The 12,632-nt window shown below is 49.0% G+C and overlaps 1 protein-coding gene across 1 annotated transcript in view; it reads left to right on the top strand.

The window, feature by feature from the left end:
- Kank4 (KN motif and ankyrin repeat domains 4) overlaps positions 1 to 12,632 on the top strand; it is a 47,892-nt gene that overhangs the window by 22,126 nt on the left and 13,134 nt on the right. Inside the window, exons 2-6 of the mRNA XM_051156827.1 lie at positions 1,283 to 3,226; positions 4,561 to 4,672; positions 6,617 to 6,835; positions 8,310 to 8,397; positions 11,298 to 11,517. Coding sequence (XP_051012784.1) covers positions 1,283 to 3,226; positions 4,561 to 4,672; positions 6,617 to 6,835; positions 8,310 to 8,397; positions 11,298 to 11,517 — 2,583 coding nt within the window. The remainder of the gene's footprint in view (positions 1 to 1,282; positions 3,227 to 4,560; positions 4,673 to 6,616; positions 6,836 to 8,309; positions 8,398 to 11,297; positions 11,518 to 12,632) is intronic.

Below are 12,632 nucleotides of genomic sequence, written 5' to 3'. Positions count from 1 at the left end.
TCACAGAACAGACCATAGACTGGGCTGTGGTATTCCTTCTATTTCTCTGTTTGATTTTTTTTTTTTTTTTTTTTTTTTTTTTTTTTTTTTTTTTTGCTTTTCTTTTGAGAGAAAGTATCACCATACAGCTCAGGCAAGCCTGGGACCTAAACTCCTGCCTCGGCCTTTGAGTGCTGGGATTATAGACGCGCACCACTTCCCAGCCAGGCTCTGTATTCTTGACTTCTGAACTCAGCTTCCTCACACCATGTTCAGAGGTGACAAGGGTGTCATATGAAGAGCACCGAAGGGTCAAAGACTATTTAGCCTGGGCTGGCAGGGGTGGGGGGGTGGGGTGGGGGATGGGGTGGGGTGGGGAGGTGGGGGGTGGAAATCCATGTGCAAGTCCCAAGTAAGTAGTCTTTGGACTCCCACGACTTCTGTGGGAGTCAGGAGGGAGACTGATGGTAGCTTACAGGAGAGCATTCTCCCTACCATGTCTCTCTCCCACTAAGGTTCACGCTTCCCCTAAGAGGCCATGGGACCCACGCATCTAGGAAGATGTACTATTGTCCCTTTTTGACATTTATGGGCTCGCCTCCCTCGACAGTTGTTTCACAGTCCATGAAAAGGGTGGTATTGCCTCACTAGCACGGGCTTTTAAAAGCAGAACTCACGTTGTTACCACCCTAGGCAGTTCAGGGGGAAAGAACATTGGGTATCCATGACCTGTTTCAGTTCCCTTTGGTCTTTAGGTAACCAGAGGCTCAGGCACCCCAGGAGCTTAAATAATGCAGGAGTCAGGAGTCATAAATTATCAATAGCTTAGCCTTTTTTTTTTTTTTTTTTTTTTTGCCAGATTTACTGGAGCCTATTTGAGGCATGCCAGTTTCTTTTCGAATGCTGAGGCAACTGTCTATCTCATCCTTCTGAATCTCCCGATTCCATAACAGCCAGTTGGTACCCTCCTCTGGCAAATTGCCAGACTTCAGCTCAGCAGATACAACCCAGAAAAACAGTGGGAGACGATGCTGTTTTCCTTTTTTGCAGGCATGTTCATGATAACCACTGAGGTGGCATACTGAAAATGAGAAAGTGTAGATGTTGGCTAAACGCGCATTGATTTGATAAGACGACATCCCAGCAGAGGCACCAAGCCCATGGGTGCCGCAGCATCCTTCGGTGTGGCCAGAGCATTGGAGAGAGGCCTCATATAAATATGGCAGTGGAAGAAGTCAAAGTCACAGACACTCAGCCTCATTTTTAACCTTGTGCATGTTTCTTTATGCCTTGTGTTTCCCAGGCAAGGACCCGTCCTCTCCAGCGGATGAAGAGAAAGACCCCCCAAAGAGCCTCCCTTATTCTGTGGAGACCCCGTATGGCTTTCATTTGGACTTAGACTTCCTCAAATACGTGGATGACATTGAGAAGGGACACACCATCAAAAAGATCCCGATCCACAGGAGAGCCAAGCATGCTAAATTCAGTACTCTGCCCCGAAACTTCAGCCTTCCTGACGGTGGGGCGCGCACCCACGCTGCTCCTCCCCAGCAAAACTGGTCTCCTGTGGTGCGCAGGAAGATATCCCTGGGGACCCAGGAGCAGTCTCAGTCTCTGCAGCCAGGGAATCTCCTCCCCCAGGCCTCAGTACAGGGCAGTGAGCTGAGCTACCAAAGGAAGGCCCTGTTGACGGAGGATACCAGACAGGCAGAGGTTGGTGCTCATGAGGAGGCCGGGGCGTGTAGCCGGCCCCAGCTTCTGAGAGCATCCAGCATGCCTGCTACGCTGCTGCAAAACCGGGTCCCCGAGGAGCCTAGCCTGACCTCGGGTCCTTCCACACTTCTTGCCCTCCCTCTGCTCCAGGATGAAGGCGGTGTCTGTGATGGCACCTTTGACCCTGCTTCTGAAGGGCTCACAGGTTTCCAGGCGTCAACCCAGTCACCAGACAGAGACCTGGGGGAACTGGAACCAGCAATTCCAGAGCTGGTCTGGGAGGGGGCTGAGCCTGAACAAGTCGACATCAGGGTTTCAAGTCACCTCTCTCAGCCAGGCTCTCCCCCCTCCTCAGTCCAGAATGTTCCCACAGCTCTAGAGGAAGTAGAAATTCAGCACCAAACTAGAAAAGCAGAGATGGTATTAACATCCGACTCTTCCACTCCAAGCCCTCCCCCTCTGCCATCCCCCATCCCTGAGAGTGAGCTGTCCCTGGAGGAAATTGAGCTCAGCATCAGTGAGATCCCACCTCCTCCACCCATAGAGGTAGATGTGCAGAGCATTGGCATCTGGGTAACAGAGGAAAGCCTGGGCCTGATTGAGAGGGATACCAGCAGTGTCTCCAGCCTGAAAAATCAGGTCTTGGCCCTTGAAAACAAGTTGTCAGGGAGAACAGAGGAGCTTGCCCACGTAAGAGCTGCCCTCAAGCAGCAGCAAGAGGCGACCAAGGCCAGGGAACAGAGAATTCAAGAGCTGGAGTGCACTGTAGCCCACTTAGAAGAAAGGCTTAGTCAGGAGAAGGGCGGCGATGTTCTGGACCGGACTGATGTCACCATGAACACTGACCCCCTTCAGGAACTCATCCCCAGAGAGTCATGTGACAAGAACATTGGGGTCAACCTGCTGAGCATCCCAGATCCTGAATGCTGGGCGCCTAAAGCAGAAAAGAATGGCTTCCCGTGGGTCCAAAACAGTCACAGACAAGGCTATCAGAGTCCCACAGAGCTTGTGCCACCACCCCAGCTGTCACTGCCAAAGGGGCCTGAGCAGGTCCTCGCCTCCTCCTTATGTAGCTGCCTCTCCATGGAACTCCGGATTGAAGAAGAGGCTGCCGAGCCTGAGAGAGGTCCGCAGGTGGGAGCTGAGGATTGGGGCAGGGCAGCAGGAGGCTCTCCCTGGGATAGCAGCAGCAGAGAGTCGGTGGCCTCGGTGATCAGAGAGGAGGCCAGCTCAGAACCCCCAGGGCCAGAGCGTCCAGGAAGGCCAGCGAGTTCCCCACAAGATGCCACAATCGGTCAGTATGTTAAGAAGATCCAAGAGCTACTGCAGGAGCAGTGGACCTGCCTGGAGCATGGCTACCCGGAGCTGGCCAGCGCCATCAAGCAACCTGCCTCCAAACTCAGCAGCATCCAGAACCAGCTGCTCAGCTCCCTCAATCTGTTGCTCTCCGTCTACTCAGCCCAGGCCCCAGAGCAGAAGGAGCCCCCTGCCCCACCCTCCTCCACCCCTCCACCGCCGCAGCCTCCGCCGCAGGGTAAGTACTGATACCTATTTCTCCTTTGCATGACAAATTGTAGCGACTAGGGGCTTTAATTCTATGCATATGTTTTTTGGGGAAAAAAAACTTGAACACCGCCAGTGACTCGGGGTAGTAAAAACTGGTCTGTGGAGGCCTTGCTACTGGGTTGTGTTTAGCTGCAGGGCTGCTGTATACAGCTGCATAAATTGCACAGGCCACAGAGAGGGGTGGAGGAAAAGCCATTTGCCAAGCCTCAAGCCTGCAGTACTGAGTCTTCGCAGTCCTAGGCCATGAGTCATACTGCCTGCACATGCCTCTCGGCTGTCCCTCCTTTCCTTCCTGGACCCTAGAAATTTCCACCTTCCTTTCTGGCTTTTCACATCCAAGGTTCTCTCTAGCTTGAATTGGAAGGAGCATTATAAAGAGATCTGAAATCGTTTGTTTACTGCTTGGAGTGTGAGAAGATAAGGAAGCGGGAGGGAGGGAGGGAGGGAGAAACGGCTGGAAGGAGGGAGTCAAAGGAGGAAGGGAAGAAGGAATGCTCTCGTACAGACGTCACCCCTTAGCAGGGCACCATAACACACTCCTGTAATCCCAGCACGCAGAGAGGCAGAGTCAGGCAGATCTCTGTGAGTTTGAAGTCAGCCTGGTCTACAAAGTGAGTCCAGAACAGCCAAGGTTACACAGAGACACCTGTTATGGAAGAAAGTGGGGGGGGAAGCCACCCCTTAGCTGAGCAGGAAAGACTAAGTCATCACACAAACTCTTCTCTGTTGAGCAGAGGGGAACCACGTGTCGTTCCTTGCAGAATACAAGTGGGTTCCCAGCCACAGGTCACAAACTGCTGCCGCCCTCTCACTTTCCTGCTACTTCTAGATTTTCCTGTGGAGGGACTGTCCTCCATGCCATTATATAGCACAAGGTTTGTGACCTGGTTCACGTAGCAGTCATGAGTCCAGTGTCATCACAAGTGGCAGTTTGCATGCCACCCAAGGACTGCTGAGATGTCCCTGAGAAGAGATGGGTGTAGATCAGCATCCAAAGTTGTGCCATCCCATTCTGTGTGCATGTCTGAGCCCCTGATTTCCCAGCCCTGAGATAAAGACCACGCTGACACTACACACGTGGTTGTGAGACGTGCTCCAATACCTACTCCGACACTCAGACACAGAGAGGGACAACATTCCTAGGAACAGGCTGCGAGTGTCTCTGACTACTATTCCTTAAAAACCTGATCTGCATTATCTGCCCCTCTTTCTCCCTTTTCATATACCCATATCCTCTTAAAGCAATAGTCCTAGTTTGGTTGCCCTGAGGTAATTCTAACCTGTGATATTGTGTCTGCCTAGAGATCTCTCCATCGACCAGCCTTAAATCCATAATGAAAAAGAAAGACTATGGCTTCCGTGCAGGAGGTAATGGGACCAAAAAGAACCTTCAGTTTGTTGGGGTTAACGGTGGGTAAGCATCGCCTGTGAAGCTCAGACTGCCTTCCCTGCTACCTAACCCACTGCTGTTCTTAGTGCCCTTTCCCTGGGGGATATGTCTGTCTCTTATCCTTCTGCAGGGGCTCAATCTCTGTGGCTTGTTAAAACTCCGTGTCGGGTTTGCACATGTCTGACTCCTTGCCAACTGTGCTGGTCTGTTGGAACCTCTACTTTTAGTAATGCTTGTCCCGGTCTGTCCAGGGCCCACTGCCAGGTGGCTTGTGGGAGTTTTGGGGTTTCTGGGCCCTGTGAGGAAGGCCTCTGACTTGAGCACAACACGGAAACCAGCTTTGCTGGTTTATTGAACTTTAAGTTTGATCTCTTTGTTTATTGCCAGTGCTGAGACTTGAACCCAGGCCCAGGCTAGCAGGAACTCTGTCTACCACTGCCCACCCAAGCCCAAACCAAAAACAACTAGTCTGTTGGTACAGAACATAAGCCAAGCCTTCTCTAGGCTGGGGGTCTGAGCATTAGATATGGTCGGACAGCAAGGATGCATTCTGAGAAAGGCATCCGTGGGGGATTTCATCACTGTGTGAACATCAGACACAAGCTAAGGCATTGGTGGCATCTCTAAGCAATATAATCTGGGGTGTATGCAGTCTGTGGTTGAATGAAACATTTAAACTACCTGACTGCAGCCGAAATTGGTTGTTTCACACTGTTCATTAAAAGACAGCTATATGCTAGGTGACTGGGTTAAAAAAAAAAAATCAAGTAAATCCTGGTTGCTACCTTTAGCTCACAGGTAAGTAAAAAAACAAAGGGAGCCCAGGGAGCTGGCTCTGCAGGTAAAGTGCTTGCCACCAAGCCTGGGGACCCGAGTTAACACCCAGGAGAAAACTGACCCGTGTGTGTGTGTGTGTGTGTGTGTGTGTGTGTGTGTGTGTGTGTGTGTATCTGTGTGTATGCATGTGTGTCTGTATCTGTGTGTGTGCGTGCATGTGTGTGCGTGTGTGCACATTGTGTGTGTTGTGTGTATGTGTGTGTGCACATTGTGTGTTGTGTGTGTGTGTATGTGTGTGTGTCTGTCTGTATCTGTGTGTGTGCGCATGTGTGTGTGAAAGAGAGGGGAAGGGAGAACACAAATAATACATAGATGTAATACAATTTTTTTTAAATTTAGAAAGAAGGAACTGCTGATTGGCAGTTTCCTTGGCAAAGGAGTACAAGATGCTCCGGAATCCTGAAGGGGCTCTGGCCCAGACCTGAAAAGGCCTTGATGGCTTGGCCACCTTCCTCTCTTTCTGTTTGCTTGCCCTGCCCAGAGAGTCATCTCCTGGCCACTCCTTAGTATGTGTCACTCTAGAACCACGGTGCTCCTTGTGGCTGTACGCCAGGGACACCAAGCTTTGGAAATTCTCCATTGCAAACTTGGAGACTGGCACAGTCAGCTTGGAGTACATGCCACATACTGAGAATGCTAAAAAACCCCAAAGGTTCCGGTATCTCACACACACACACACACACACACACACACACACACACACACACACACACTTCATTTCTGCAACAGGATCTTACTTTGTAGCCCAGGATAGCCACACACTCAGCCCTCCTACCTCAGTCCCTGAGTGCTGAAATTGCAGGTGTGTGCCACCATGCCCAGCTGTAACCTATGTTCTGCTGGAAGCAAGTCTTCCTCCTTTACTGTCACTCACAGACATTTTTATGTGTGGCTATTGTCACATAGGGCCTGCATGAAGTAGGTATTGAGGGGTTCACCATTGCCAGATGTAATCTGGGCTGGAGTAGGGGGCACTTAAGGAGGAAACGTAAGGTGGACGTGGGGATCCTGAGACTTTGGGCTCCTCTCTGGACTTAACACTAGGACCCCAGAAGTATATTCTGGGGTTGACGTGAACCACCAGCCCTGGTCAAGAAGGATAACCCCAATGGCCTTTGTCTGTTTCCCTAGCTATGAGAGCACGTCTAGCGAGGACACCAGCGGTGAGGACAGCTCCCCTGAGGACTTGTCTGACAGTGAGACCGAGAAGAAACATGATTTCGCAGAGCCCAGAGAGGACAGAGACATGCACCCACATTGTGAGGCTGGCCAGCGTGTCCCTGAAGGCAGCAGTGACTCAGGCCACACAGGTGGGCCTGGGGAGGAAGTCTCTCACCTGAGGCCTGAGAGGTGAGTCGCGTGTGGAAGAAGTGGAGTGTGTGTTCCTCTAAAGAGGGGAAAGAGCACATTTCTCCTTCATCTAGTCCCGTGTGTGTGTGTGTGTGTGTGTGTGTGTGTGTGTGTGTGTGTGCGCGCGCCTTTTTACCAATCCATTCGGCAGTGTTTGTTAAGGTTCTATTTTGTGCCAACCCCTGTGCTTAGTGAACTAAAGAAACGTGACTCTTGCCTTCATGAGGAACAACCCGGATATCCCATGTTCTTTGTATATATAAAACCAGCATTTACTGACACTGTACATATGACGGACTTGACACATGTTATGTTATGGAATCCTGAAAGTAGATGTGGAAAACAAAGGCATTTGGGGATGAGGTGACGCCTGGAGTAGGGCAAGGATTTGGGCCCAGGGACTTCTGATTCCTACACAGACTCTTTTTGTTTTTGTTCTTTTTAAAAAATATATATATTTTATTAATTCATTCATATTACATCTCAATTGTTATCCCATCCCTTGTATCCTCCCTCCCTCCTGCTTTCCCCCTATTCCCCTCCCCTATGACTGTGACTGAGGGGGACCTGCTCCCCCTGTATATGCTCATAGGGTATCAAGTCTCTTCTTGGTAGCCTGCAATCCTTCCTCTGAGTGCCACCAGGCCTCCCCATCCAGGGGACATGGTCAAATATGGGGCACCAGAGTTGGTGTGAAAGTCAGACCCCACTCTCCACTCAACTTTGGAGAATGCCCTGTCCGTTGACTCTTTGGTCATAGCCTGAGTGCTGGAGTTTCATGTGGCGGCAGCACCACACTTGCAGTTCCACACTTTGACCACCAGGGAAGCAAGGCAGTAGCAGCCATTATCTGAGGACTGTATGAAGAAACACGACACCCAGGACCACTGACGTCATCTCTGCCCTCCTCAGCCTGAGAGTGGAGGATGTAAGCACAGATCTGACTGTCAAGCAGACCCACAGGCTGCTCCACTGCAACAGCCCAAGACGACCATACTGTTCAAGAGAGGATGCACACCTCCTCACAGTCATGGCAGAAGCGCTTGTCACCATGGCACCCAGCGTCAGAAGTTCTCATTTTACCAACTCTGTTCGTATTTCTGGTGTCCTTCATGGAGGACTAGCTGGAAGAATCTGCCGGTATGGGCTGGGTTCCTTGGATTTTTCTGTACATCCAGGCAGAACGGCAGTGCTTTCCTTCCCGGCATGGCAGTAACTACCACTGAGCATTTGCCCCATGCCTGCCTCATCTGCTCCAGCCCCTGCCAAAAGCAGCATGAAAAGACAGAGTCTTCTGGCCTCCAGAAGCGCTCAGATGCTGAGCCACAGCGAACTGTGAGCAGCCATGTTTGTTTCGGACTGCCCCTCATTGTGCGACACACACGCTTGATTGTTTGTGCGGCTGAAAGTGGAGAGTGAAAGTCCTTTTTGTCAGCACGTTGAATTTGATACATAATCTCTCTGTTTTCTTTAGATATAAACCCTCAGAAGAATTTCTTAATGCATGCCAGGCACTGAGCCAACACCTGCCAGAAACTGGGGCCACCACCGAGCAGCTCTTGGTACTTGGATTTTCCATTGTCACACAGAGGTTTCCTGTGGGGTGACTTTGGTCCCTTTTCTGAGGCTGCAGCATGTGTGTGTGTGTGTGTGTGTGTGTGTGTGTGTGTGTGTGTGTGTGTGTCAGAGTCCTACTCCTCGGGCATTCTATGATTTACCCAAATGCTGTCCCTTCAGGAGGTGGGCTAGGCTGAGGAAGTAGTAGGGTTAATGTATACAAGAAAACTAAGCCCAGTATTGTTTTATAAAATTATCTGTATTACCTGTATTATCTGTAGGCCCGGTTAGCAATCAATTAAGACACAGACACTTGTTATATTTTAAAATAGCCTTAGTTAACCTGGGGCAGGGCAGATATCAATCCTCTAAACTACCTCCCATAGTGGGACAGGCATGGGATCCCTGTCTCAATCCCACGCCATCTGCTTCTAATAACTTCTATCAAGTTACCTCCCATCCATAATCCCACATACTTGCTCACGTTCTTCATCTGGGCTGGATTCTCCATTCATGCCGTGGGCCATGTGCTTCTCCAGCTAACCCATGGCGGCCTTCCTCTCTTTCCTTCAGGTCTCTCTCTTCTTCCCAGAATTCCTTCCTCTCTAAGCCCCACCTATCTCCTGCCCAGGTGGGATGGCTTTTTATTAAGCAAAAGGTAGTCAGACAGCAAGCAGTAATTAGCATCAAAATACACCAGATTATCCCCCAACAGCCCAGCACTTGGGAAGCAAAGGCAGTCAGGTCTCTGAGTTCGAGGCCAGCCTGAGCTACAGAGTGAGTTTAAGGACAGCCAGAGCTACACAGAGAAACCCTGTCTTAACTCCCCACCTCAACCCCAAATGAAGGTAGCCATAGGCTCAGCGGCATTTTACCATGTATTTTAGACTCTGTGGCTTAGGCATCAAAATGCCTAGCAGCTCACAAAATCATGGGTAAAGTGGAAAGGACATGTAGGACATGACCTAGGTTTTACTTCCAGGAGTTAATTCAATGCCCAGGGCCTGGTATCCCCATCAATAAATGACAGTGATTGGTGGCCTGTCTCCATCAACCTTGAGTACCCACATTTGAGTCCACCATGTCACAGCTTTGCTTAACGTATACTGATAGGCTAAGAGGCCAAAAATAAGAACATACCTTCATTCCATCTTTCTCACCCTCATGTCCCATGGGGATTTGAACCTGTAATTCTTATGTTCTGTTTTTAATCAGGAGACAGATGTCAGACCTGAAGTGGAAAAACCTGTAAGCAGACACTTTCAGAGGCCATTTGCTCCCTCAGCGGTGTAGCCCAAAGATTAAAAATGACCAATTCAGCAGCATTTGTTATTCGCCTGACCTATTTATTTGTTTTTAGCTGATTTGGCAAATAGCATTTCCCAGTTTCCCAAAGAGACTGTTAAGGGGCCAAACATGAGATGGATGTTGATGGAGACTCCTATGCTCAAATTATATAACTAGGCTCTGTTTTGACTATTCATTCATTCATTCATTCATTTTGAGGTAAGGTTTCCCATAGCCCAACCTGATCTCAAACTCATTATATAGCCAAGCATGACCTTGAACTTTCTGACCCTCCTGCCTGTGCCTGATTTTAAGTGGCATTGAGAACTGGATACATCTAACAAGCATCTGCCAGCTTCAGCTCTTTGTTGAAAACTGACCACTATGTTCCCTAATACCTGGGCCTTCCTGCAGAGTTTCTTTCTTTTTTTCTTTCTTTCTTTCTTTTTAAGATTTATTTATTTATTACACATACAGTATTCTGCCTACATTACATGTGTACCTGTGCACCAGAAGAGGGCACCAGATCTCATTATATAGATGGCTGTGAACCACCATGTGGTTGCTGGGAATTGAACTCAGGACCTCTGGAAGAGCAGCCAGTGCTCTTAACCGCTGAGCCATCTCTCCAGCCGCCTGCAGAGTTTCTTGTTTCCCTAGATAAAGAAGATATTCTGATATGTAGGAATGTTTCAGCCACAAACAATCCTTCTGTTTCTGCTCTGGAAACATGACAAAACCCCACGTATATGCAAGCTTGGCACCACTCCACACTAAATCAAACCTTAGGATAGGAATCCCTTCATCTCTGCCACCTTTCCCCTTCCTGACAGACAAAGTAGGTTTTATAGTTACCTTACCAGCCTTTCATGGTGCACGCCTTTAATCCCAGCACTCACTTGGGAGGCAGAGGCAGGTGGATCGCTATGATTTGGAGGCCAGGCTGGTCTACATAAGTGAGTTCTGCGACAGCCAAGGCTACAAAGAGAAACTCTGTCTCTAAACAAACAAGCAAGTAAAAATTACCCTCACTCTATAGAATCATGGAAACCAGGAAGCTAGCCCCGTTTTATAGCAAGGACAGGAAATGTTCAATGGAGGTGTTTGGTCACACAGCCGAGCCAGGACTTACATCTATACAGTCACGTGCATTTAATAACTAACCCTGGGCTGAGCCAGGACTTATATCTACACAGTCACGTGCATTTAATAACTAACCCTAGTGTCCCTTCCAGAATGAGCATACAACCATTTAAACAATCGCATCCCAGGAGCACCTGTTGTCCTTTAGATAAAATATAAAATATTATAAACATGTGCCCTTAGCTATTTGGGCTGTCACACAATAGAGCTGATGTCTCCACTTTGTATCTGTCTTGTGCATGGTGCTAATGGGTGGGAAATGGGGCCCTGGGAGGATCACACAGGCATCGAGTGTGCTGTGGGATTCTTGTTCCTGCCATCTCAGATCCCCCAGATAAATCATTCCTTCGAAGAGCTGTGGAGAAGTGAGGGATGAGAGGCATCCAAAGCTGGCCTGGCCAAGTGTCACTAGGGTCTCTAACTTGGGTTCCCAGGCCAGGGAAGCTCTTGTAACCAGAATCTTGTGGTGTTTCAGAGGCAGAGCTTGAATACCATCAGTCAAGAATGGTTCCGTGTGTCCAGCCGGAAGTTATCTAGCCCTGCCGTGGTGGCCGCCTACCTCCTTGAGGTCCAGCCTCACTCTCCACATCTTCTGAAGCTGCTTGTCAACTTGGCTGACCGAAGCGGGAACACAGCCCTTCACTACAGTGTGTCACACTCCAACTTTGCCATAGCGAAGCTACTGCTGGACACAGGTCAGAAGTGTTGTTACAGGCTGTGTCCCTCCTTGAAGGCCACCTTCTTGCTCTTATAAAATGGGACATATCTATATTGCCCAAGCTACCCACCCCTGCCCCAGCCTCTTGAGCAGCTGGACTAGTCAGGCTCCTCCTGTATCCTCTTCTCGTCATGCTGCGTCTTGTAGTCCAGGGTCAGGGCCAGACCATGTGTCTGCTATTTTCTTTTCTTTTATTATTTTTTTTTTCCTTGGGCTTTTTTTTTTCAAGCCAGTGTTTCACTAGGTAGCTTAGGCTGTCTGTAACTCACTATGTAGACCAGGTTGGCCTCAAACTCACTTGTCTGCCTCTGCCTAGCAAGTGCGGGGATTAAAGGTATATTTTGTTGTTATTGTTGTTTTAATATTTACTTATTATTTATACACTATTCTGCCTGTACTCCAGAGCAGGGCACAAGATCTCATTATAGATGGTTGTGAGCCACCATGAGGTTGCTGGGAATTGAACTCAGGACCTTTGGAAGAACAGACAGTGCTCTTAACCTCTGAGCCATCTGTCCCGCCCTTTGTTTTGTCTTAGTGAGTGTGGAAACACAGGTTTACATGTCTTCCTTGCACAGGGCCCTCACTAATCTCTGCATTGTATCATTTTACAGGATGCACAGCTTATACAAGTCCCCACTGCCTGTACTCTGTCATTTCTTCTTTCAAATATTTCTTATCCTTGTGTCATCAGTATTTGCAATTGAACAAATTAAGACTGGGGCTACAGAATTTGCTCAAGTTATACAGCAGATTTTGTGTTTGGTCTATCCAGCTCCGGAGCTGCACCATATCTTAGGAAAGGCCACCTTCTCTTGTCCTCATCAAATATTATTTAACAAAAGCATGGGTCTAGTTAAGCAATTTGACAGATTTATCTCTCACCAAGTATCTATTGGTTACCTGTGACTTATGAATTAAGGATGCAGAAGTGAGCCAGGAATGCGCCCTCTGTTTCTCAGAAGCTTATAGTTTAAGTCAGAGCTGGGACTGGAAAGATGGCTCATCAGTTAGGAACGGGCCATACGTCCAGAGGACCCAGGTTCAATTGCCAGCCCCCACACAGAGGCTCACGGCTGACTGTAACTCTAG

The sequence above is a fragment of the Acomys russatus genome, chromosome 2 (genome assembly GCF_903995435.1).
Source record: "Acomys russatus chromosome 2, mAcoRus1.1, whole genome shotgun sequence".
In the NCBI taxonomy this organism is placed as follows: Eukaryota; Metazoa; Chordata; class Mammalia; order Rodentia; family Muridae; genus Acomys; species Acomys russatus.
The sequence above is the reverse complement of the archived record's forward strand: the minus strand, read 5'-3'. Positions and strand labels throughout refer to the sequence as shown.